This window comes from Capra hircus, chromosome 4 (genome assembly GCF_001704415.2).
Source record: "Capra hircus breed San Clemente chromosome 4, ASM170441v1, whole genome shotgun sequence".
Taxonomy (NCBI): domain Eukaryota; kingdom Metazoa; phylum Chordata; class Mammalia; order Artiodactyla; family Bovidae; genus Capra; species Capra hircus.
The window spans coordinates 27044046-27070260 of record NC_030811.1 but is presented as its reverse complement, the minus strand read 5'-3'; the positions used below and the strand labels follow the sequence as shown (position 1 = coordinate 27070260).

General features: G+C 47.8%; 1 protein-coding gene across 1 annotated transcript; it reads left to right on the top strand.

Moving 5' to 3' along the window:
* Positions 1216-21549, top strand: TSPAN33 (tetraspanin 33). Its single transcript, XM_005679460.3, has 8 exons — positions 1216-1572; positions 15170-15227; positions 15892-16019; positions 16336-16410; positions 18030-18125; positions 19646-19774; positions 20175-20336; positions 20524-21549. The coding sequence occupies exons 1-8, from the start codon at positions 1471-1473 to the stop codon at positions 20623-20625; spliced, it is 852 nt and encodes a 283-aa protein (XP_005679517.2). The 5' UTR covers positions 1216-1470; the 3' UTR covers positions 20626-21549.

The following is a 26215-nucleotide window of genomic DNA, read 5'->3' as shown; positions in this document are numbered from 1 at the left end:
TGGACTGTGGTGCTGGAGAAGACTGTTGAGAGTCCTTTGGACTGCAAAGAGATACAACCAGTCCATTCTAAAGGAGATCAATCTTGGGTGTTCTTTTGAAGGACTGGTGCTAAAGCTGAAACTCCAATACTTTGGCCACCTCATGTGAAGAGTTGACTCATTGGAAAAGACTCTGATGCTGGGAGGGATTGGGGGCAGGAGGAGAAGGGGACAACAGAGGATAAGATGGCTGGATGGCATGAGTCTGAGTGAACTCCGGGAGTTGTTGATGAACAGGGAGGCCTGGTGTGCTGCAATTCATGGGGTTGCAAAGAGTCGGGCACGACTGAGCGACTGAACTGAAGTGAACTGAAAGGCTCCATTCCTATGACTTAAGCACCTCCCAAAGTCTCCATTTCCTAACACTATAATCGTAGGGGTTAGGATTTCAGCATATGAATTTGGGGAGAGAATCGATTCAAATGTTCAGTCGACAGCATTCACGTGCGTGTTAGGTATTGAGCCCAGTGTCTGTCACCTGCACTGCATTGGTATGTGTGTGAGATCAGTGTGTTAAAAACGATGTCCTCTTGAGAACCTAGAGTTAAATAGTGAGATGAGAATTGAAAGAGTAATGAATTAGGATGGCAGGATTGTTGGTGATATTTCCAAATTGCCACTATTGGATTATATTGTTTTTTGAAATAAGCATTCGAAATATATAGTTATTAAACAGGATAGCAGTTCCTCTTAAACAATCTTAACTGTCGTGTGCAGGTTAGTTTTGTCTCTCTGATTTTATTGTCATCAGCCCCCTAGCCCAGGGTGAGGGGTGGATTTCTTCTGCTCTCTTGTATTCCCACGGCTTTCAACGCATTGCTTAACATATGGTGTATGTACTTGTTGATTTTAACGTATGTGTGTTTGCATATATGCACAGCAACTGGGTAGAGGACGTGGGTGTGTGATGGCAGTGTGCGTTCCTTCTCATCTTTTTTTCCCTTGAGTAGCTGTAGCCTGGATGCTTTTCTTCACCGGGGAGGAGGCGGAACGGCTGACCCTTTAACAAGTTGTCCCTCACTGAACAGGTGTCTCCCCCGCCTCTCGGAAAAGAGGGATGGTTGGATACTTAGTGACATCAGAGATCGACCAATGAGAAGTCAGGTTTGGGCAGACGAGCCAATGGGCGGTCGAGGGCGGGCCCGGTTTCCTGGGAGCCCGGCGGGCCAGGCTGGTCCTCCGGCCGCAGCGGAGTCTCCGCCGCTCATGCTGCCAGCGGCAGCTCCGGCGACTCCCGGCGGCTCCAGTGGCGGCGCCGTTCCCCTGCCCGCGCTTCTCCCGGACGCACGGCGCGGGCACCTCCCGCCGCGGCGCAGTTCCCCCGCCGCTTAGGCTCCGGCGGTGGTGCAGCTCATGCCTCCCGGCGCGGAGCGCGCAGGTGGGCCGGCCGCCGTGAGGAGATAGGCCCCCGGGGGCAGCGGCGGCTGGACCATGGCCCGGAGACCCGGGGCGCCGGCCGCCTATGGGGAGGACTTCTCCTTCGTCAGCCCGCTGGTGAAATACCTGCTCTTCTTCTTCAACATGCTCTTCTGGGTGAGTCTTGGGGGTTATAGGGGCACCTGGGCTGCAGGGCACTCCCTGGAGGGTTGAGTGGGCTGCCAGCGCTGAGGAGGGGTCGTTCCCGGATGCCCGGTTCAAGGCGAACATGGTGAGCGGCACTGTCTAGTTTTCTGGAAAAATCGCACTTTGGGGTAATTTATCCTAGGCAGGGACACCCCAGTGGCTCCTTGACTGCAGAGGATGTTGGGGTGGAGGGAATGCAAGGGATTCGGTAAAGCTTTATGGGTATTCTCTCGGCTTCGGATGAGGGTCTGTGTCAGGCTAAAAAGGTGGGTTTGAGCGGGAGGAGCGGGTTTTCCTGTTGGCCCAAGCAGACCCTTATACATTCACGATTGGGGGATTTTTCAGGCCTGGGGGCTGGGAGGCCCTGCTGGCAAAGAAAAAAAGAAGAAGTGAGGAACCTAGACCTTTCCTCTCCCTTACCTCAGAGAGAATGGGTTCAGGGGCTTTCGTCTCTTCCTTTTTTTGCAGGCCTCTGCCGCCCTCCCTCCTCCCCTCCCTCCAAAGGCTGAGAAAAGACCGGAATGGCCTCCAGGTGTGGATGTTTTTCCCAGAACTCTCCCAAACTTTGCCCACCTTTCTCAGGACCAGGCTCCATCCCCTGGAGTTTGATATTATTTCGCTTCTTTAAATAGACCCCAGGTTGGACGGGGGGAGAAGTCCAGGGGTCCTTTCAGAATCTTCTGATTGGAGCTGAAAAAGTAGAAAATGTCGGACTGGGGCTGCCTCGATTCCTACCCTGAGCCTTCAACTGTTGACTTGAGTAACCTGGGCAATATGTTCACCTCTGTGGGCCTCAGTCTCCTCCTCCATAAAAATCAAACCCAGCATGATCAAGGATGCTGGAAATTCTCTGTTGGAGCTGAGAATGCGGCTGGGCCAGATCATGAAATGCTAGCTCAATCCTGTTTCATGTCTCGAGAGCCCCTGAGCCTCTCTGGGTTTGAGAACATGGGCAGATCCATCCCCAGCCCCCTCACATTCCCCAGTTTCTCTTCCAGCACCAACACCAGAGCTGCTGCTGCTCTAGGAGTCCATTAAACTTGCCCACCTCTGCTTGAGACCTAAAGTTCAGACTTGCAGGAGGGAGGAGTCTATGTTTCCTAGGAGAAGGAGCAGACTAGGCAGCTAAGCCAGTTGCTGGAAAGGTTTCTCGGGGGCCTTGGTGTGAACAGACACAAAGTACATAGTGCCAGCCTGTTGGGAAAAATGAGAGAAATCCCAGAGGGTGGTGATGACGGCTCACTCTCAGCCATCGTACTAGGAAAAATGAAGTTTGAACTCCTAACAAATTTTCAGTACGGCAACTGGAAAAAAAAAACAAAACTAGAAGACATCTTGTCTAGAACTCTGCATTTTATATATAAGAAAGCCAAACCATAGCGATGTTCTTTTATCCTATGTCAAAAAGGGGGTTAGTGGGCTTGACCTGGTGATTTCTCTACTGAATCACAGGGGAAGTCCTTGGTTGCTGCTGTCGCTGGGGTGTTAGCAGTATTAGTAGTTAACTAGTCAATGCCAGTTTCAGCTGGTGGCCAGGGAAGAAAATCTCACCACCACTCTGTCAGGCTGGGGGATGTCCTAAGGGGAAGCCCCACACCTAAAGGCAAATTCCAGAGAACCCTCTTACATGCCCACTGAGTGTGCCAGGCCAATGACATGCCATCTTTAGAACCAGCACTAGCATCCCAGGGAACTCAGGTCCTTGTTCTAACTTCCTCTGTCAGTCATGACTTTGCGTGCAACTCCGTTGAAGCCTTTGGCACTTCACCCTTATCTGTGCACCCTAGAGGCAACAGCTGGGTGCATCTGTTACACTTGCCTTCACGGTCATTTTCCTGGACTTCCCCCACTCTACCCCTTTTACCAGATAAGTGACTTTGAGAGGTCACAGCAAGGGAGAGAGTTTGGCTCCATAGACCCGTTTTTCTTGGTTCCAATGCTTCATTCAAGGTCAGAGGACCTGGCTAACAAAGCTGGCACCATCCCAAATTAGAGAAGCACCCCTTCTTGGCCCTACTTGAGACTCATAAAAAGTCAGAGGCACTAGAAATAGCACACTGAACGACAAGAGGCCCAATTTCTTTCTGGCACCAGCTTACTGTGTGACCCCAAGCCAATATATGTGTGTCTCTGTCCTTAAGCTTTCTCCTCTAAAGGAGAAATTTTTTTTTGCCTCTGTGAACTATTTAAAGAGGAGTGTGTCACTCTGGGGACTGTTTTCTTTCTTCTAGACCTGGGGCTAGCTCTAAGGATGCATCTTTCTTGTGTCCTGGGACCCTTGGGACATCGACCTTCCCAGGGGACAGTATTTTTTTGGCGTTACTGAATGCCACTTCTCCCCCAGGTCTGGACTCATAGAGTTAATCCCACTTATGGTCACCTGGAGATGAAGAGCTGTTTCCCCAGATCAGGGGTCATTTTTCTTCCCATCCCCCTTTAGGGACTGATTATGGTGATTTCTTTTTTTAGGTTTCTCCACTATCCCAATCAAGCTCCCCTTTCCTACTCAGGAGGCACTCATGGTTGGGATTGTCAGCCAACTCCTATTCCAGGCAGAGCGTATGTTCTGGCCAGGTACTGGGGAGGTGTGGATGGATGGTGTTTGCATCTGTGCCTGGGGCACACTGGGAAGGCATCATCTGGACTCACATGCAGTGGTGACCGTGGTGGCCGTGGTTATCCGTGCTACTTCTCTAGGAGCCCTGACCCTTGGGGCATTTGGAGTCTGAATCAGAAAGCTCCTGGCTCCTATGGGACCAGGACCTGTTCCTTCTGTTCATGCTTCAAATCTCAATTCCTCTTTTGCCTAGGAGTTCTGGTTTTCTTCCTAGAATTGTGCAGCTGGGTTACTGATTGTTAGGATTCCGTGGCTTGGAGAATTGCCCCAGGATCACAGAAGTTATAGTTTAGTCTTTCTGTTAAGAAATAGCTGACTTAAAAAAAAGAAGTAGCTGACTTTCCTTACCTGCTTGTATTAGACAGCTCTGTGCAGAGGGAATGAGGGCTTTTTAGTGGCTCAGTTGGTAAAGAATCTGCCTGCGGTGCAGGAGACTTCTTGCAATATAGGAGACCCGGGTTTGATCCCTGGGTCAGGAAGATCCCCTGGAGAAGGAAATGGCAATCCACACCAGTATTCTTGCCTGGAGAATCCCATGGACAGAGGAGCCTGGTGGGCTACAGTCCATAGGGTCACAAAGAGTTGGACATGACTGAATACAACCTTCTGTCTGTCTGTGCAAAGGGAAGACAGTGGGCTGATACACCACGCTTTGTCAGCTTGGGCATATGTCGGCAGGAGCATTTTCAGTGCTGCCCACAGCAACCATCTCCCTCCTTGCTGATCCTTTTCCCACCCAGGGCAGCAGTTGGCGTAACTTTTGAGTCAGGCAAAGCCTAGAAGCTCAGCTCTCCTGCCCCTGTGTCTCAGCGGAGCCTTCCTTAGAGGCGATGCCTCAGGACTCACCTTGTGCATGTTTTGATCGTCACATCTTTTTTTTTTCACCTGTGCCCCAATTATGCATTTCTTTATGTCTCCCCCTCTAGGCTCCTGAGGTTAGAGACTCTCTTATTTACTTCTGGATTCTCAGCACCCAGCTGCGTTTGGCAGAGAGTGGGTACTTATTGAATATTTATTGACTGGTGAACAAGGGGTCAGAGCCTACAGGGTGGAATCAGGATGACCTTCCTCCCTTCTTATGGACACTAGTCTGTCAGGATGAAACACAACCTTAAGTCCTCAAGCATCCTTAATTCTTAATTGGGGTTGCAGCCTGTGTTCTCTTCTGCAGTGGGCCTGGCACCCTTCCCTCAAGCCAGGTCAGAAAAAATGGCAGCCATGGCCTCCATCGTCTCCCTCAGGGCCATGCCTGATACTGCCCACAGCACACATGGACCCATCCAGGTCTTCCCTGGGCTGATCCAGGGTTCTGATGAGATATCTCCTTCAAGAATTTCACTTTCCCGCCTACTTCCACTGTATTGGAATCCCCAGGGGATTCAGAATACACCCCCCCCCACCCCAACCAAACCACCTTCAGCACTATCTGTTGTAGTCTGGCTCAGAAGCCACGAGGAAATGATCGGGCGTTGAGCCTGGCAAAAGCCCCTCCTGAGTGCCCTGGTCCCTTCCTGCTCACGCCACCCCCACCTTTACCACCATGCAAGTGCAGGCACGCATGCACGCACGCACACACACACACACACCCCCCACCCCACCCCCTCCTGAGTGCCCGGTGCACGCACACACACACACACCCCCCACCTAAACATGTTAGGAGATAGAGCCCATTTCCTCCCCGATTTTTCCCCTCCTTTCCCTATAGACTAGGCAGGCTGCAATAAATGAATTATCACATTATTTTTTTATAAAACAACACCACCACCACCAAGAATTAAGACAGAACCACACTCTTTGTTGTCAGGTCACACACATGCCTTCTTAACTCCCTAAATAGCTCTGTTTGCCTTGTACCAAGTAGACAATCATAGACTTCAAGCAGCTTTTAAAAAGGATAAAAGAGAAGCATCTCTTAGAGTTGCGATAGCAAGCTGTATGTCAGGCTGGCGACTCCAGGCTGTGAGTCTGAGGGTTTATACCATTATGAGCCCTTGTGAACTTCCCTTTCTCATTTATAACCTTGGAGAACCAAAACCAGCCATGGCCTAAAAGGAGCTAAAGGTTGGCCCAGACGTTGGAGAGGAAAGAGCTCTGTGGACTGCACTCCATCCGAGGGAAGAGCCCTAGGGACTCCACTCCAGCTGGACAATTCCATCCTATCCAGTGGGAGAGAGCCAACAGTCAGTCCCACATGGAGAGTTGCCACCTTAGAAATCCCAGAACAGTGGTGCCAGGATGGCTGCTGAAGGACTGGTGTGTGCAGATCCCAGGTAGTGAGAGAGGGGGCCCTGCTTTAGGGCTCGCAGGCTATGATTTTTTTGACTTTATCCAGAAATAAGGACAGAAAGGACTGAGAAGCGGGAGGTGCAGACCCCTCCCTCCCAACATCCTTCTGGCAGGGGGTAGAGGGGACAGTGGTTTGAGCCCCATGCAGGGAATCACTCTACTCCCAGCTGTCTCCCACTGCCACCATCAAGAAAAGAGAGGGAAAGATTCATTCCAAAGAAAAGGTGAAACAGATCCACCCAGTTCATGCAGACTAGGCTTTTCATTTTAATTAGAAAAATTTTTTTCAAGATTTTATGTGGACCATTTTTTACTAATAAAAGTCTTTACTGAATTTGTTACATTCTGATTTCTGTTTTATGTTTTGGTTTTTTGGCCATGAGACATGTGGGATCTTAGCTCCCTGACCAGGGATTGAACCCACGCCCCTTGCATTGGAAGGCAAAGTCTTAAGCATTGGACCACCAGGGAAGCCCCTAGATTGGACTTTAGAATGTGGAAGGTGGACAGGCCAGGCTTCCTCTCGGGGGCTGGTGGGCCCGAGTGGTGATGCCCCATTGGCCCCTTTCAGGCACAGCTCCAGGACTTCCCTCTGGGTCCTGCAGGGCCCTCGTGATGCTATTTTACTTCCCCGGCCTGAGCCCCGCCGTTTGGAGATTACCAGCTGCTCACCCAAGACAACGGCAGGCAGCTCCTTCCCACCTCACACGAGGCCCTGAAGTGAACACACACGCCCTGGAGCTGCTGTGAGGCAGAACAGGAGGCAGCTATGTGACCGAGGTCATGAGGCTCTGGAGCCATATGGACATACCTTCCAGTCCCACTTTAGCCACTCACTAACCGAGTAAATTCTCCCAACATCAGTTCTATAAACTGGAGATCCTACCACTCTCTTGGTCTTGTGGTCATAGTGTGTATACAGTGGTTAGTCCAGTACCTGGCCCTTTAGCCCTCGAAAAAAGGTAGCTATTACCATCGTTGTTAGAATTGGCTCGTCAAGGTCACCTGTTGGGGAAGGACTTGGAGAGCTAGGATGAGTGCTTTTCCTGACAATTGACAGGTGTGTGGGGACTCAGTCTAGGCCAGGGCCAACCTTGAACCTGACTTCCTTGAGCCTCAGATGCCCCTGCTCACATTCCTGCTGTTAGCCAGAAGGTGATGATGATTAATGGTGTCGTTATATTTTATAGTTTACAGAGATGTTTCCTATATATCATAGGAACAGAGATTCCACTGTTGTCCGAGGACCTTCCCCAGGTCCACTTCTCAGAGCTTTTCACATTGCATTGGTTTTAATCCAATGGAAACAGACTCAAGAGCTAATCTGCCTGTAATTAGGGACATTCGAGCCAGTAGATCTCTTGTCCAGGACCTTACCTGGGGGCCCTTCCCACTTGGTGCTGATGGCTGTGAATTAGTGTGCCGGGGCTGGAATAAGGGTTTTCCTCATGAACATCAGTTCATGACTGTCTTTTCCTGACTTACAGGGGGAAAAAAAGGTCAAATAATGGAGTGACTTTTCTCTGTTTTCTGTTATCTCCCATCTTCTCTCCAAGACCACAGCTGCTTATCTGCCATCAAGGGCACAGGGAAGAGGACACGTTAGCAGCAAGCCTTCTGGAAAACTAGGAAACTATTTAGAGTATTGCCATACTATTTTATGAGATGCTGAGACGTGTGGCTAACAATCAAATCATGTTAGTAAAATTGCTCCTTATTTCTAGGATAGAAATTAGTATGTCATTTCCTGTCGTGACATACTGAGAAGGACACATTATCTATGTTAATACTCCTATCAAAAATACATCATCTGGATCAGACTGGGGAGAAACAATCCAACATCCAAACGTTAAGCCAAACCACTGGCCTGGACTTACCAAAAAAAAAAAAAAAGTCAGTATCATAAGGAAAAATATCAGAACATGTATTGGCAATGATGTGGAGAAATTGGAATCCCGTACATTGCTGGTGGGAATGTGAAATGGTGCAGCTACTATGGAAAAAGTTTGGTAGCACCTCAAAAAATTAAACATAGAATTACCCTGCTGCTGCTAAGTCGCTTCAGTCGTGTCCGACTCTGTGCGACCCCATAGACAGCAGCCCACCAGGCTCACCCATCCCTGGGATTCTCCAGGCAAGAACACTGGAGTGAGCTGCCATTTCCTTCTCCAGTGCATGAAAGTGAAAAGTGAAAGTGAAGTCACTCAGTCGTGTCTGACTCTGTGCGACCCCATGGACTGCAGCCTACGACCTGGCAATTCCACTCCAGGGTCTATACCCAAGAGAACAGCAGACAGGAGGTACTCAAACAAAAACTTGTACATGGATATTCATGGCAACACTATTCACAGTAGCCAAAAGGTGGAAATAACCCACATGTCCATCAGCAGATGAATGGAAAAACCAACTGGGTTCTATCCATACAGTGGGACATTACTCGGCCTTAAAAGGTAATGAAGTCCTGATACATGCTACAACACTGACGAACCTTGGAAACATTAGAAGACTGACACCAAGGGCCACATATCATATGATTCCATTTATAGAAAATGTGCAGAACAGGCAAAACCATAGACACAGCAGGTCTGTGGTTGCCAAGGGTTGGAGGAGTGGAGGGAGTGGGGAGTGACCATTTAATGGGTACAGGAGTTGCATTTGGGGTGAAGAAACTGTCCTGGAGCCTGATAATGGTGATGGTTGCCGAGCAATATGAATGTACTTATGGCCAATGAACTGCACTCTTTAAAATGGTTAATTTTGTGGTGTATGTACTTTACCACAATTTTTTAAAAGTCAGTGTTTTGAGAAACCAAATACAAAGAAAAGAAAAAAAAGCTATGAAACTGTTCCAAGCTAAAGGAGACTTGATGCATGGATCACTAAATACATGGTCGTTGACTGGAAGCTGAATCAGGAAAAAAGGGGGGGAAAGCAGTTATAAAGGACATTATTGGGATAATTGAGCAAAGTTAAATATGAATATAAATTAGATAGCAGTAGTACCATATTAAAGCTTGAAAAAGAATCTACTACGTCAAGATTGCATACGGTATACCAAGAGAGCACTGTAGCTTCTCAGTGTCCTGTCACCTGGACATTTTTAAGTTCTGCCATTTTTTTGGTGTAAGGAGAAAACACCCTGGTTAAAGGTAAAACTGTAGGCAAGTGAATCCCAGTTTAAGAAAATATGATATTACAAAGTGTGGATTTACACGAATAACAAATTGAGGGTGACTTTTTTTTTTAATGGATTTCATTTTTTAGAGCTGTTAGTTTTACAGGAACTTTGAGAAGATGGTACAGAGAATTCCCATGTACCCCACATCCAGTGTCTCTTGTTTATTAACATCTTACGTGAGTATGATGCTGCTTCCCAGGGGGCCCAGTGGTAAAGAATCTGCCTGCCAACACAGGAGACTCAAGAGACACAGGTTCGATCCCTGGGTCAGGAAGATCTCCCGGAGCAGGAAATGACAACCCATTCCAGTGTTCTTGCCTAGAAAATTCCATGGACAGAGGAACCTGGTCAGCTACAGTCCATGGGGTTGGTCTCAAAGAGTCAGACACAGCTGAGCAGGCACAGGAAAAATCTGGAATGAACTTTCCAGCCAACCCGAAACATTCATTCCATTAAGTTCCCTGCTTTATTCAGCTTCCCTTAGTTTTTACTTAATGCCCTTTTGTGTTCCAGGATCCCATCCAGGATACCAAATTTCATTTAGCTGTTATGTCTCCTTAGGTTTTTGTTGGCTGTGGCAGTGTCTCAGAATTTCCTTGTTTTTGAAGCCTTTGACAGTTTGGAGGAGTACTGATCATCTTGTCCCTCTACTGGAACTTGCCTGATGTTTTCTTATAATTATACTGGGGTTATGGGTTTGGGGAAGGAAGACCATGGAAGGGAAGTGCCATTTCACATAATCTCATATATCACTGACCTGTGCTGATGTTGACCTCAATCACCCGGCTGAGGGAGCCAGGCTTCTCCTCTGTAAAGTTAGTCTTTTCCCCACCCTTTGGCAGTCTGTTCTCTTTGGAAAGAAGTTACTGTGTGCAGCCCACACTTGGAAGGTGTTCCACCTCCCTGACACTGCATGAGTGATAGTCACTCAGTCATATCTGACTCGGTGTGACCCCATGGACTGCAGCTCGCCAGGCTCCTCTGTCCATGGGATTTCCCAGGCAAGGATACTGGAGTGGGTTGCCATGACCTTCTCCAGATGCTGCAGTACCTCCATAAAATATTTGGAATTCTGTGTGAGAGATTTGTCTTTTCTCTCCCATTTATTAAGTCATTTATATCAGTATAGACTCACGGATATTTACTTTATATTTGGGGTAACAATTCCATACTCTTTTATTTTGATATCTCTTTGGCACGGCCACACCAATGTGGGGTTTTGTTTTTTATTTTTGAGTGTTTCCTTACCTTCTGGCACCACAAGGTGCTCCAGACTTACCTATTTCCTGCCCCAGTCCTAGGATCAGCCATTTCTCCAAGGAGCCCAGCGGATGGCTATTTTCATTATAAGGTGATTACTCACCTTACATAAGGATAAAGGTACTGGTGCGGGCAAATTATTTTATATAATTTGATGGACAACTCTTCAGGAACATGCCCTTGGCTGGACTCAGCTATTTTAAAAACTGTGTCTAGCGTTTGAAAGTTTCCAGTGAGGCTTCATTCTAGCCAGAATATGAAAAGCTATTCTAGGAAGAGAAGTGTCTTTATCTCCATTCTCATCATGAAAGGAGGTCACTGGTGATATTGTGGGATGTCACAAGGATTCTGCAGCAAAGACTGATACGGTGTAGACGGTACCCAACTGAGACTGGAAATGAGGTTTAGTCCAGATGTTGCCACTGCACCCACGTGCACTTGGTCAAATATCACTTTGCTCTTTTGGCCTCATCTACTAAAACAAACATAAAAAAGGGAGTGGCCGGGCTCATTCCTAAGTTTCTATTCAGCTCTCAAATGCTAAGCTAATAACAGCAGTACTCACTTTGGAATGGCAGCAGCTCTGAGGAATTCAAGGTGGGAGATGTGGTCAGGAATAGAAGTGTGAAAGAGCAAGCTGTGACTCCAGGATAAAGGGGCAGATCAATGACAGAAATGCAGAATTTCAGAGGTAGCTAGTGAGCTTCCAAGCAAGCAGGATCATTAATGACATTAAATATTCATGCTCATATTAATGTCTTAACTTTCTTTTTCACATAACCAGCATCTGCTGCCCTAGATCCCTGGCTGAGTGTGCTTGAGGCTGGTGGTTCTCGAACTTGGCTGCGTGTTGGAATTACATGGAATGCATTCAGGAACACTGTGACCTGGGTTCCAATGCCAGAGATTCTGACATACTTGGTTTGGGGTGTAGCCTAGGCATCAGGAATTTTGAAGTTCTCCTCCACGCCCCCCCCCATTCTAATGGCAGCCAACATCAAAAAGCACTGCCTTAGGCTATAGATGGAGAAGGCAATGGCACCCCACTCCAGTACTCTTGCCTGGAAAATCCATGGACGGAGGAGCCTGGAAGGCTGCAGTCCATGGGGTTGCTAAGAGTTGGACACGACTGAGCGACTTCACTTTCACTTTTCACTTTCATGCATTGGAGAAGGAAATAGCAACCCACTCCAGTGTTCTTGCCTGGAGAATCCCAGGGACGGGGGAGCCTGGTGGGCTGCCGTCTATGGTGTTGCACAGAGTCAGACACAACTGAAGCAACTTAGCAGCAACAGCAGGCTATAGATGCTCTTGCCCCCTCCCACGTAACAGATACGTCTCCTTAAGGGCAAGGACCACATCTTGCTCATCTTTGCAGTCCTGAGTGTCTCCTACATAACAGCTGATGAATTGGATTTGGAGAGTGTATTTGTTTCCTATTACTGTTGTTAACAAATTGCCACAAACTGAATGGTTTAATATAACACAAATTAGTTTTCTCATAGTTCTGGAGGTCAGAAGTCCAAAACAGATCTCATTGAGCTGAAATCAAGACGTCAGAGAAGCATGATTCCCTCTGGAGGCTTTAAGGAAGAATCTATTTCCTTGCCTTCTCCAGCTTTTAGAGGCTGTTCATGGTCCTTGGCTTATGGCACACACTTCAGCCCCTGCTTCTGTTCTCATACACATCTCCTCCTCTACTCTGACCCTCTTGCCTCCTTTTTATAAGGTTCCTTGTGATTATATTGGGCCAACTGGGATAATCCCCCCATCGTAAGGTCCTTAAGTGAATCACATTTGCACAGCCATGTAAGGTAACATTTTCACGGGTTCTGGGAATTACGACAGGACATCTCTTGGGAGGGACACTGTTCTACCTACCGCAGATAGAGACAGAATAGCTGCTATAATTAAAAGCCCACCCATGGAATTACTTACCCTGGGACACATGGCATCTCTTTACTTTGCCTTTCTTGTTTTAGCTATGCGGGGATTTAATCAGAGACTGTCTCTGTGAAAAGTTATACACCCCAGTGAAAATCTAACGTGAAAAAACAGTAAGGAGCCTGTTTAAATAAAGAGCAGATACATATTTTTAAATGACTCAGTAAAGTGATGTTCAGAACCAGAATTGGCTGTGGTGAGTTTTAAAGGGCAGACAGAGATGCCTGATTGCTCTGGCAAAGGGCTTGTGTCTCTGGGTCTGCGGGATGACCGGGATCTCTGTTGTGGGTTTTCCTCACCTCCCACACACTGCCCCGTGCTCCCTGAGCCTGGCTGTGCTGTGGGATAAGAAGCCAGCTGGCACCTCCAGACCCTCCCACAGCTCTCTGCAAGCAGCTCCCTCGCTCCTGGACACAGAGTGTGAGGGCCAGCACATAACACATGGGGCCCCGAGGCAGAGGTGATGTCAAACGATTGGGGACCAAGGAGAAGGGTCTTAAAAGACATGGTTTTAGACAAGGTTTTCCCATTTCCTGCTGAATGCGCCAGCTGGTAGAGTTCGCTAAAGAAAATCTCTCTCTACTGAGGGACTAGTCTGACCTGTTGTCCTGCTACAGGGGCTCAATTCCCTTCTCCCACCAAAGCCCCAAGATGTTTCTTCCCAGCTGGTCTCTGTCTTGCAGGACAGTGGAGTCCAGCCAGCCCTGTCCTTCCCCACTGAACTGGTCAAGTTCCTGCTGAGAACTCCCTCCAGCCAGAGTGTGGCCCCAGCTATTGCCATGGTGACAGCCAGCTGCTGCTTAGCTCCAGCCTGGGAACTGGGCATAAAGGAAGGGTGCGCACACGGGGTCACCCTGCACTCCTGGAGGCCTGCGGCAAGGGCACAGGGAAAGCCCCTTTAGGGAGCCCTGGTGGTCTTTGATGGGTTTGTTTTCTCAGAGAGAAGCCAGGAAGTTTGAAAGGTCTAAACTTCTCTGTTTCCACACCCTGGAATCAGACTTTATAAAGTTTCCTTTGTAAGGTAGTTCTGCTATTTTACACCAAGGCATTCATGTGCAAGCTTTCTTCCACTCTGGTTTGCACTTTCATTTTTACATTTGACACCACGTTGACCTCCAAGAGGGTTAGAGACCTGGGAGCATCTATTCAGGCCTGCTTCAGCTTGAAGACCTTCTCTTTGAAGTAGTTGGATTCAAATTCAGAACTTCACAGTTTCTATGTGACCCCGGGCAAGTTAATCATTAGTAGTGATTTGTTGTTAGTCGCTAAGTCGTGTCTGACTCTTTTGTGACCCCATGGACTGCAGCCCATGAGGCTCCTCTGTCCATGGAATTTCCTAGGCAAGAATACTGGAGTGGGTTGCCATTTCCTTCTCCAAGGGATCTTCCCAGCACAAGGATCAAACCCTCACATCTCCTGCTTGGCAGGCAGATTCTTTACCACTGAGCCACCTGAGAAGCCCCAGTTAGTAATGATAGATAATATTTATTACTAGGCATCTTGTTAAATGCTTTTCATGCATTCTTTTATTTCATCTTCACAGTAATCTTATTAGATATAGTTGTTTTAAATGCGCGTCCTCAGGGACTTCCCTGCTGGTCCAGTGGTTAAGAATCCACCTGCCAATGCAGAGATGGGTTTGATCCCTGGTCCAGGAAGATTCCACATGCTTCAGGGCAGCTAAGCCTATGTGCCACAGCTACTTAGCCCTCGCTCTAGAGTCTGAGAGCCACAACTACTGAGCCTGTGCGCCTAGAGCCTGTGCTGTGCAGCAGAGCAGCCACTGCAGTGAGGAGCCCACGCACCGCGACAAAGAGCAGCCTCCGCTCACTGCAGCTACACGGCAACGAAGACCGACACAGCCGAAAAAGCGACGACCACGAAAACAAATAGACTCCCAGATGCGGAGACTGAAGTTCAGAGGGTTGTCCAGCATGGGCTCAGATCCTCCTCACTCTGAAGCCCATAATCCTAACTGCTCTTCTGTATTAACCTTGCATTGCCTTAACTTCCTCATCTGTAAGATGGGGAGAATAGCTGCCTCACCAGATAACTGTGTTGTGAGAATTAAATGTGATCATCCTGATACAGGCTTTTCATGGAGGTAATGCCCTGCTGGATTCTATCAACAGTATCACTAGGGGGAGAGGGGGTGGGGAAGATGCTCATTTCTGGTCCAGGAAGAGTCGTCATCCTCCTCCTCTCCTCCAAGGTTACTCACAGCTCTCAGGGCTCCCCGGTTTCCAAAACCTCAGTGTGTGGCTCCTTCCCTGTCTCCACAGGTGATTTCCATGGTGATGGTGGCTGTGGGCGTCTACGCTCGGCTGATGAAGCACGCAGGTGAGCTACAGTTCCTGTCCATCTCCCCCTGACTCTTGCCTGCCCCTTTCTCCTCTGCCTCTTTCAGCCCTGGCCCTTCACCCCTCCTCCTCACAGAAGCTATGGAGCTATAGGAGGCCGCCACCCTCTAGCCAAATCCTGGCGGCTTACTTCACCTGGCCACCCAAGCCAGTTCTGGATTTCCCCGAGCTCCTGCGAATCTTCTGAGATCTGCCTGCATTTTAGGCTTAGGGCGTATCTAGGGAAGAAGGTAGGCTTCTGGGTGCAAAGACTACCCAGAGGCTTCAGCCCTCCCTTCACTCTGTTCAGGAGAAACTCAACCTCCATTCCTATTCCTCTACACGAAGTCTCCAGGAAACAGAATATGCAAAAGCCAGCAAGCCTAATGCCATTCTAGTTCTTTTCTGGAGCGAAAATGGTTCCTCCTCTCTCAAGCCTGGGAATAAAGGCTCTTACTTTGTTAGTTCCTCAAATTAAAGGCCACAGACTGTTCTGGGCCCTTGGTGTTCTCCCCGTGGGAGGGCAGTACTGCTCCCTGTAACCTTTTCCTAGCCACATTGGAGAGTCCCCCACCAGGGGAGGAGGACAGTTCTGGGGGCACCCCACCCCACCCCTGGCACCCTGCTCAGTGGGCACCAGCTCAGACTGAGAGCCCCTCCCCCAGAGGCGGCGCTGGCCTGCCTGGCTGTGGACCCGGCCATCCTGCTGATCGTGGTGGGCATCCTCATGTTCCTGCTCACCTTCTGTGGCTGCATCGGATCTCTCCGCGAGAACATCTGCCTCCTACAGACGGTGAGTGGTCAGGGACGCCCCCCTGGGAAGGCCCGGGCCACTCCCTGTGCTTCTCCTTCATGAAACCTTTCAGTCTCTTTTGTCCCTTGCTGCCCCCTGGTCTGTGCTGGCCACTCCTCCCTGTAGAGCTCAGCCCAGGTAACCCAGCAAGGGCAAGCACCCCCAGGACAGCATCCCAAAGGCAGCTGCCCCACACTGTGGGGTGGGGGGTGTCTGGGAGAAGTGGCCTGTGGCCCCCAGGTGTCCCTGTAGCCCTGGGAAACCCCTGCCCAGCGCGGTAACAGACTGTCTCCTTTTGCCACCTGTTCCCCCACAGTTCTCTCTCTGTCTCACCGTCGTGTTCCTGCTACAACTGGCAGCTGGGGTCCTGGGCTTCGTCTTCTCAGACAAGGTAACTCTGGGAGTCACAGGCCTACTCAGATGTGAACCAGAGGGAGGAAGGGAAGGTTCCTGCCTGTGCTCAGCCTGACTAATTAACCACAGTGGTCCTTCCCCTGAGGAGCATTAGCCTTTGAAAGATTGTCCTTAGGGATAAATGAATGCACTTTAAAGTCACCATATTTAATGAGGACTTCAAGATTGTAAGGTGTTTTCCTCTGACAGTCTGAGAGGCCAAAAGGGAAATAAATTCTATGAACCCAAAGTTAAAATAGTCTGCAAACTTTAATGCAAACGATTGAGTAAAATTCAGTTATCAAGTGGGTCACAGACAACATGAAGAGCCTTTTATTTTTAAAATTATTTATTGGAACTAAAAAAAAAAAAAAACCAAGGTCCTACTGTGCAGTACAGGGAACTATATTCAATATCCTGGGATAAACCATAATGAAAAAGAATATAAAAAAGAATGTATTAATATATTTGTGCATAATTTAGTCCCCTCCTGTACAGCAGAAATTAACACAATGTTATAAATCAATGTACTTCAATAAAAAACTTTTTATAAGAAAAAAAAATAAAAATAAAATTATTTATTGGGAAAAACAAAAGTAAGAAAAGGGGGAAGTAAACAAGACTTTGAACAGTTCTCACCATATCTGGAAATGGTCTGCCATTCAGTGGCAGCCCTTTTAATTAAAAACCAGAATTTCTTTCCAAAAGGGCAGATGATTGCCAGGGGCAGAGTATAGGACTATGGATAAGAAATTTTGAGAAAAGTAATGAAGCAGGAAGGAAGAGAGCATGCTTAAAAACTATGAAATTGAGAGCCACTGAGTCAATTCAGAGTGTCCTAGTCCTTCTGACTTAGTAAAATCCTAAAAATGATACAAAGAAAAGATCTGTACTCAAAAACGTTGGAGAAGACTTTTGAGGGTCCCTTGGACTGCAAGGAGATCCAACCAGTCCATCCTAAAGGAGATCAGTCCTGGGTGTTCATTGGAAGGACTGATGTTGAAGCTAAAACTCCAATACTTTGGCCACCTGATGCAAAGATCTGACTCACTTGAAACGATCCTGATGCTGGGAAAGATTGAGGGCAGGAGGAGAAGGGGACGACAAAGGATAAGATGGTTGGATGGCATCACTGACTTAATGGACATGAGTTTGGGTAAACTCTGGGAGTTGGGTGGCGTGCTGTGGTCCATGAGATGGCAAAGAGTTGGACACGACTGAGCGACTGAACTGAACTGAAAGAGATGCAATTCTCTTATGTCCACTAGAGGTCAGTGTCTTAGCTCAGTAAGTCCTTTTCTACTAAAAAACAATCCACCCCCTCAACACACACACAAACGAGTTTCACTGCTTTACATCAGTCAAGTATTTTGTGTAATAGTACTCAGAAATGGACAAATATTGGCTTATCTTGAAATGCGGCTCTGAGACATGGCAACAGCAGGGAGCCCAGGGATGCATGGGCTTCGGAACTGGCCCTTTTCCCTGCTAGGACTTGATTCTGACTTCAAGGTTGACTTAAATAAAGAAAGATGAGCACCGTCTATTGCTGTTTCTGCAGGGGAGCAGGTTAGGGGCTAGTTCTGTGTTCTGATTCCCTCCTCATGTTTCTGGCAGGTGCGGGGCAAAGTGAGTGAGATTATCAATAATGCAATCGTGCACTACCGAGATGACTTGGACCTTCAGAACCTCATAGATTTTGGCCAGAAAGAGGTACGGGTTGAGAGAGGGGTGGTCATCTAGTGGTCTGGGAAGCTATGGGTAAACGTTAATGCTATCCCAAAAGACAACTCACCCTCAAGGTCTGTGGGCTTTTTCATTACCTCATAGGTAATGGATTCTGGGAAAGGGTTACACATAGCTTTAAAAGTACTTTTACTGGCACAGAACAGTATATATAGTAATCTACCAATTGTGTAAAAGAGGAAAGAATATGTATTCATATTTACAAAAGGAATATGGAAGGATATAAAAGAAACCATTATAAGTGGTTACTCCTGGGGGAAACTGGGAGATTTTTTTTATATTACCAATTAGAAAGTTACATTTTTTAAACTGTGGCAAAATATACATAATATCAAATTTACCATTTTAAGTGTACAGATCTATAGCACTAAGTACATTTACACTGTTGTATAGCCATCATCACTATCCATCTCCAAAACTTTCTTCCCAAACTGAAACTCCATACCCATTAAACACTAACTCTACATTTCCCCACTCCTCCTAAAAACCGCCGTTCTATTTTCTGTCTCTATGAAATTCTGTCTCAATGAATATACTGTTTGTCCTTTTGTGACTGGCTTGTTTCACTTAGCATGTCTTCAGCATTCATCTATGTTGTGGGTTGTGCCAAAATTTCCTTCCTTTATAAGGCTGAATAATATTCCATCATACATATATATCACATTTTGTTAATCCATTTGTCTTTTGGTGCACACTTTGGGTCACTTCTGTATTTTGACTCTTGTGAATAATGCTGCTATGAGTCAGAAGTTATATTTTGAAACAAAAGTGCTTTTGAGACCAGTGCTGAGTTCCCCTTCACTTGGTGTAACACCCTTAACTTGGATCCTATTTGCTTTCATGGTGTAATTATGGGCCCACAGCATTGAAGAGTCCCCTCCTATGCTTTCTCTACATTAAGACAAATGTTTGTAGCACTGATCCTTTAATTATTTCAGCCAGTATTTGGGGAACATACCCTTTTGCCAGTCTCTATGCTTCCCTGGTGACTCAGTAGTAAAGAATCTGCCTGCCAATGCAGGAGACATGGGTTCGATCACTGGTCGGGAAGATCCCCTGAACAAGGAAATGGCAACCCACTCTAGTATTCTTGCCTGGAAAATCCCATGGATGGAGGACCCTGGCGAGCTACAGTCCATGGGGTCACAAAGAGTCAGACACAACTTAGCAACTAAACGACAAATGCTATGCAAGAGTGCAAAACCAGAAACTGCCCTCAAGGAGCTTATAGTTGAGTGTGTAAAACAAAATATATACACAAGAAGTTATAACAAAACCTATAAAGTAATAGAAATTAAGAAGAGAAAACTTCTTCAGGTGAAGGTCACTGAAAAGCTTGAGTTCAAAGTTTCAAGGCTGTGTTTAAACACACCTTGAACTTACAAGTAGAAGCTTGCCATAGATTTTTGGTTGCTTTGAGAGTTCCCTGTGTCACCTCAGTGTAAGGGGTGGGGGATTTTTAACCCCTGTGATGGGCTCTGTTGCAGTTCAGCTGCTGTGGAGGGATTTCCTACAAGGACTGGTCCCTGAACATGTATTTCAACTGTTCAGAAGACAACCCCAGCCGTGAGCGCTGTTCTGTGCCTTACTCCTGTTGCTTGCCTACCCCCAACCAGGTGAGCACACCTCCCGCCTCATTTCTTCCCACAGTGATCTGAGTTACTTTCTGATTAGAGCAGTTGCCATCGGGAATCTCCATCCCTTAGCTCAGCCAGTCAGTTCTGCAGAACAGCCGTCAGATGTTTTTCTTCACTGCAGTCTGATGGCTTTGTCAATCTTTCACTTCTGTAGCCCACTTGGCAGCCCAGAAGGCCCGGGTCTCTAAAGCAAGGAGAACTGAACTCAGACCACCAGAGGAAGGGAAGTCTGCATTTAGCAGTTTCCAGCCTAGCATCCTCCACATGTATTCTCTAACAATTTAGGAGTTAAGGAAGGGTGGGAGGCCCATCAGCTAGGACCCCAAAGAAAAAGTTTTAGGAATGGGAGTCCCACTTGGCTTTTGAACTCTCTCCCCAGGCAGTGATCAACACCATGTGTGGCCAAGGTATGCAGGCCCTTGACTACCTGGAAGCTAGTAAAGTCATCTACACCAACGGCTGTATTGACAGATTGGTCAATTGGATACATAGCAACCTCTTCGTACTTGGTGGTGTGGCACTGGGCCTGGCCATCCCCCAGGTAACTTACCCTGTAAAACTGTGGTTCCACAATTCTGTAAAGACTCCTTTAGTTTGGGGGAGGGCACCTGGGACTCAGGCACTAACACTGTTGAAGGGCAGGTGCTGACTGCACTGGGAAGATTGAGTCAGAGAAAACAAGGCCATCACTCATGGCTGAGGCCTCAATTCCTTCTTACCTTTTCCAGCTGGTGGGAATCCTGCTGTCCATGATCCTTGTGAGTCAGATCAAAGATCAGATCAAACTACAGCTCTACAATCAGCAGCACCGGGCTGACCCGTGGTACTGAAGATCCATCCTGCACCTCCTCTGTAGGGCAGCAGGCGAGCTTCAGCAACCGACAGCAGTGGTTACAGCTGCCGGCACCCAGTGGAGATTGGATTCCAGCCCTGCAAGCCACAGCCCAGTGGGAGGAAGCAAACTCCAGGCAGCAGAAGGCAGGGTGCACAGGTGGCTCTAGTCTGAGAAGGATGTGCCTCCTCTCCTCTTCCCAGCTCTCAGCAGTTATTTTGTATTCTAACCTCAATCATTTGGGTTTATGTTTTTGTTTTGTCTGAGACAGATGCTTGAGCAACAGCAGTTGCACAGAGTTGTGGGGGCACTGGGCTTTTCACCAAGCCATGACAACTGACGGCCCTACTAGGCCTGCTACTGAGCTTGACCAACATACTCAGATTCTTACTGTTGCCAGCGAGCCCTGCCTGGAGTCCAGTTGGCATGATACCAGCTCCAGAAGGGACTGGGGCAGAGCAGGCAATGAGCCTGAGGGTCGACTGGGGACAGCAGTCTGTATTGGGTAGGAGTGGAAGGCGATGTGTTTACTAACTGCCTGTCCTGCCACCCTCCCAGGTAGTCAGAGTGAGCTACATCCTGCCCCTCCCTCATTTCCATGGAAACGTGGCAGCAAGGGCAAGGGGTACAACAGCAACCAAATTCATCTCTTCTCCTTTCCCTTAAAAAATGTTTGGAACCATAGTCTATATTCTGCAGCCAGCAGAGGTGGGACTGAGCCATAGGCGCCCTTGAATCCCACCCTGTATGGCCCGCCCTGCCCAGTAAGTGGATTTTCTTTCTAAACATTGGCAGTGTGCAGAGAAAGAGAAGTTGACACCCGCCCACCACCGCCATTCCTCTGCAGCCCAGCTCAGTGTAAGCAGGGATCTTGCTGGGGCTGGGGGAGCCAGAAATGGCAATAAAAGTTTGTTGACCTGGACTAGGCTGGACTCTGTGAATTTTCCATTCTGGCAACTAGAAGTTGCGGGGGCGCGGTAGAAGGGCCCAGCCGTAGAGGGGGTGGGGTGCGGGGGTAGAAGAGGGAGGCCTCCCTCCAGGAGAGGACGCGACAGTCTCCTAAACGCTACTGTACTTCGCCCGTCCCATCACCCACCCCGCCTCCCTCCAGCAGATACGTTACCCCTCCCACAACTTCGTCCTCTCCGGTTTAAATTAGATGGAGAGATCCCCAATTCGGATATGGGAACAGCGTAATTTTATCCCCAAACGCGACGTTAAATTTTTTTCCGAACGAAAATATATTAATTTGCTACCCAAAACTTTACAGATGGGTTAAGTCGATAAATCCCAGTCCAGCCCTCTCCCTGGGAAGGGAGGGGCGAGGGAATGAGGAGCAAGAAGGCCATCTCTTCACTACCAGTCTAGACCCTCTAGCCCTCTCTTCCATCTTTATCTGAAGGAGCTGGGTACTGGGCCCATCCGGCTTTAGGGAAAACTCAGGAAAAAAAAAATCTTCCATCTGGGCGTGGGGATTCCTCGTGCGGAGAGGAGCTTGCGAGCCAGGCCGGCAGGGAGGCCGTGCTGGAGCGTCGGGGGGCGGGGCCGGGGCGGGGCCGCGCGGCGCCGTGGGTGGTCCCCGCCCCCGCGGCGGCTAGGCTGGCGCTCCCGCCCCCCGGCCTCTAGGAGAGTGTAGGGCTGCGCGGGAGGGTTGAGGGGTGGGGCTGCGTGACCCCACTACCCGGTGAGTGTCCCCCAAGTCTCCTCGCCACGCTCTGCGGTCGAGGGTCTCATGCTAGGGCCTTGGCCTGGCTGGGAAAGATGGGAGAAGCCGTCCCGCGCTGGGCAGCGTCACGAGCTGTCTCCCCGCCCCCAGTTTCCCCTAAGCCAGCCTTCTGCTCCTGGGAGGGCGCCTTTCCAGCCGCCGCCTGGGGCCCCAGCCAATGTTTAGCGCCAGCTAGTAACAGAACGGAAAGAAAAAATAAAAAAAAATTTTTTTTAAAGTAAGGGCCTTTTATTCTTGGAGAGAAAAGTAAAAAAAGGCACGCTGTGATAGAGCCAGAGAGAGGCATTTTATACTCTTTCACTTGGTGATGCGGACCCAGAAGTCCGCGTTACGAGCTGGGGTGACGCACCTTCCTGGTTCACAGACTTTGAGGAGCTACCTGGTAGGAGGCAGTTTAGAGCGTCTTGGAGGAAAACACCAGGAACGCTAGTCTGCAGAACCAGGATTCAAATCCAGATTTCTTGAACCCGAACTACCTAAGTCTTTACTGTCTCACATTATCTAGCCTTCAGGCTTGTGCAAAAGGAGTGAGAATTTCCGACCGAGTACCAGGGCTTATAACACCCTGAGCATTAAATGTGCAGGAGTTTATAGTGCAATTCAGTATTTCTACCTAGATACCTTTCTCAGTGTCTTTTTAGCTTGCGTTCTCTTTGGTCTGATGCTGGAAGAGAAAATGCATCAGTTTTTTAAAGGTTTCTGATCATTATTTCACATTTCAATTTAATTTGCTCCCTGAATTTCTATCAGTTTAATAACCCTAATCTCAAGCATGTGGGGTTAACACAACTGTCTGATTGTTCAGTTGCTAAATCTTGTCCAACTCTTTGCCACCCCCAGGGACCGCAGCACACCAGGCTCCTTGGTCCTCCACTGTCTCCAAGAGTTTGCTCACATTCATGTCTACTGAGTCAGTAATGCTGTTTAACTCATCCTCTGCCTCCCCCTCCTCCTTTTCCTTCAATCTCTCCCAGCATCAGAGCCTTTCCAGTGAGTCACATCAGGTGGCAGAAGTATTGGAGCTTCAGCATCAGTCCTTTCAATGAATATTCAGGGTTGATTTCCTTTAGAATTAACTGGTTTGGTCTTCTTGCCGTCCAAGGGACTCTCTGATTCTTCTCTAGCACCACGATTCAAAAGCATCAGTTCTTCGGCTCTCAGCCTTTCTTATGGTCCAGCTCTCACATCTGTACATTACTACTGGAAAAACCATAGGTTTTACTATATGGACCTTTGTTGGCAAGGTGATATCTGTGCTTTTTAACATGCTGTCTGGTTTTGTTATAGTTTGAATAGCTAGCAAAGCTAGGCTTCAAAGGTGAATGAATGGAAGAAGATTGTTGGAGTGATGGAAATCTGGCTGAATGGGCAGAAGTGGAAAGAAAGGCCCACCCAAATTATCCAGATCATCTCTCATCTTAAGATTCTTAATTTAACTGAAGCGACTTCACAGCAGCAGCAGCATAAAATCCCTTTTACCATTATACACACAGACATTCTTGGGATTAGGCATGGACATTTTGGGGTGGCCGTTATTCAGTTGGTCACATCCCCTTCCCACTACATGCATGACTTAAAGGTGGAGGAAATGTAGGAATGAACTGTTGTTGAATATTGGCAAGAGTTTGACATAGGTGTTGTCTGGCCTTCACCTAATAGTTACCTAACATTTATTGTGTGCTCGCTATGTGTTAGGTACATATTTATAACAAAACTTGATGGGTGAATCCTTAGCTGTTTTCTAACTTGTTCCCATCCCAAAGACCAGATTTGTTAACAGGGCCAGGGGCCAGTTTCAAACAAGGGCAACAGCACAGCTGTTCAGAGAGCGTTCTTCTGGTTCGTTATTCTAAAAAGGTCAAGAACATTTTGTAAACCCATGCCTCCCACCCATTCCCCCCATAACATTAAGAGTAATTAGATATTCCAAATTGCCATAGATAAAACACTCAGAGAGGGGTAACCACACTGTAGAACTAAGGTTGGAAGTCAAGCTCTCTAGTGTCTCCTCACTACCATACCAGGAACTTGGTCAATCACATGAATGGAATACCATAGAGATTCCAGAAATGGTTTTAATCTTCCGTACTCACTGACTAATTGACAAGAAGCCACACGATGAGAAGAAGGGGTCATCACTAATAAAAGTTGTCAGGACACATGGATTACATTATGGAAGAGAAGTCACTTTGATTCATATCTCACATCATACCCTACAATTCATTCCAGAGGATAAAAGAATATTTTAAAGCAAAACAAACAATGAGAATGAAAATCAGAATGTCCTTATGTGTTCTAGCAATCGAGAACTGGAGTGGACAGCTTTTTGTGCCTCTGCCCAGCTCACAGGGGTTCTTCCCTCTTTGGAAACTGGCCCCGCTACCCCCAAGCCATAGGGGTGAGTCTTGAGAAGCTGTGTTCGTACTGTAAGACTTGGTCTCCTGGACAGAATTGACTGGATCAAGCTTGGGCACTGTGTTAGTATCCTAGGACTGCTGTAACAAAGTATAGTTGACCCTTGAACAATGTAGGGGTTGGGGCACCAACACCCTTTATAGTTGAAAATCCCCAGAGAACTTTATGGTCAGCCTTCTGGATCCACAGTTCCACATCTATGAATTCAATCAACCCTGATCATATGGTACTGTAGGAAGTATCTATTGAAAAAAATCCATGTGGAAGTGGCAGTGCAGTTCAAACCCATGTTGTTCAAGAGTCAACTGTACCACAGACTGGGTAGCTTACAGCAGAATATTGTCTCATAGTTCTGAGAGCCAAAGTTCTGAGACCCTGTTGGCGGGGTCATGCTCCCTCTGGCCTCTAGGAGAGGATTCTTCCTCACTTGCCTCTTCCAACTGCTGATAGCCCTAGGCGTTCCTTGGCTTGTGGCAGCATAACTGCAACCCCTTCCTCATCTTTACATGGTGCTCTTCCTTCTGAGTCTCTGTTCCAATTTCTTCTTCTTATAAAGACACCAGTTATATTGGGATAAGGGCCTACCCGACTCCAGTATGACCTCATCTTAATTACCTCTGCAGCCACCCTATACCCAAATAAGGCCACATTCTGCATTACTGGAGGGGTAAGGATCCAACATATCTTTTGAGGGGAACACAGTTTGACTCATAACAGGCCTCTAGCCTAAACTGTGCCAGAGTTCCCTCTGTGGGACTTTGGAACTGAAAATGAGATTCTGGTCACAGCCTGGGCTGACTGGTCTGGTGGAGAAAGAGGAGACAAAAGGAATCTGAGACTCAGCTTCTCAACACCTTATGGACTGAGTAACAGAGAAAGTCTGTTTGCAGAAAGAGCAGAATGAGACAGATTGGGGGAGGGGTAGAGAAACGGGGGCAGGAAGGAGCCTCCTGGAAGCAGCTTACATTGTGGTCCTACCATGTTTCTGCAGCTCCACGGCTGTCCTGTCTTGGATTCCTGGATTCACTCTGTGTACTCACAGAAAAGCTTGCTTTATTTGCTTAAGGAAGTTCAACTGGATTTCTGTTGCTTACAAGCAAAGCTAATAGAAAAACTATAATCACTAAGATGCTATATCAGTTTTTGGCTGGTGCTATATAACAACTCTCCACAAATGTAGTGCATAAAACAACACGTGCTTATTACCATACAGTTCTGTAGGTCAGAATCTGGTATGGGTCTCCCCAGGGTAAAATCAAGGTGCTGGCAAGGGCTGCATTTCTTTTGGAGGTTCCAAGGGAGAATCTCTTTCCTTGCCCTTTCCAGCTTCTCTAAGTCCACTTCGTCCATTGTCAAAGCCAGTAACAGCAAATCAAGTCATTCTCACCACTCTCTCTTGTTTTCTGTAGCTGGGAAAGGTTCTCTGCTTTTAAGAAGCCATGTGAAT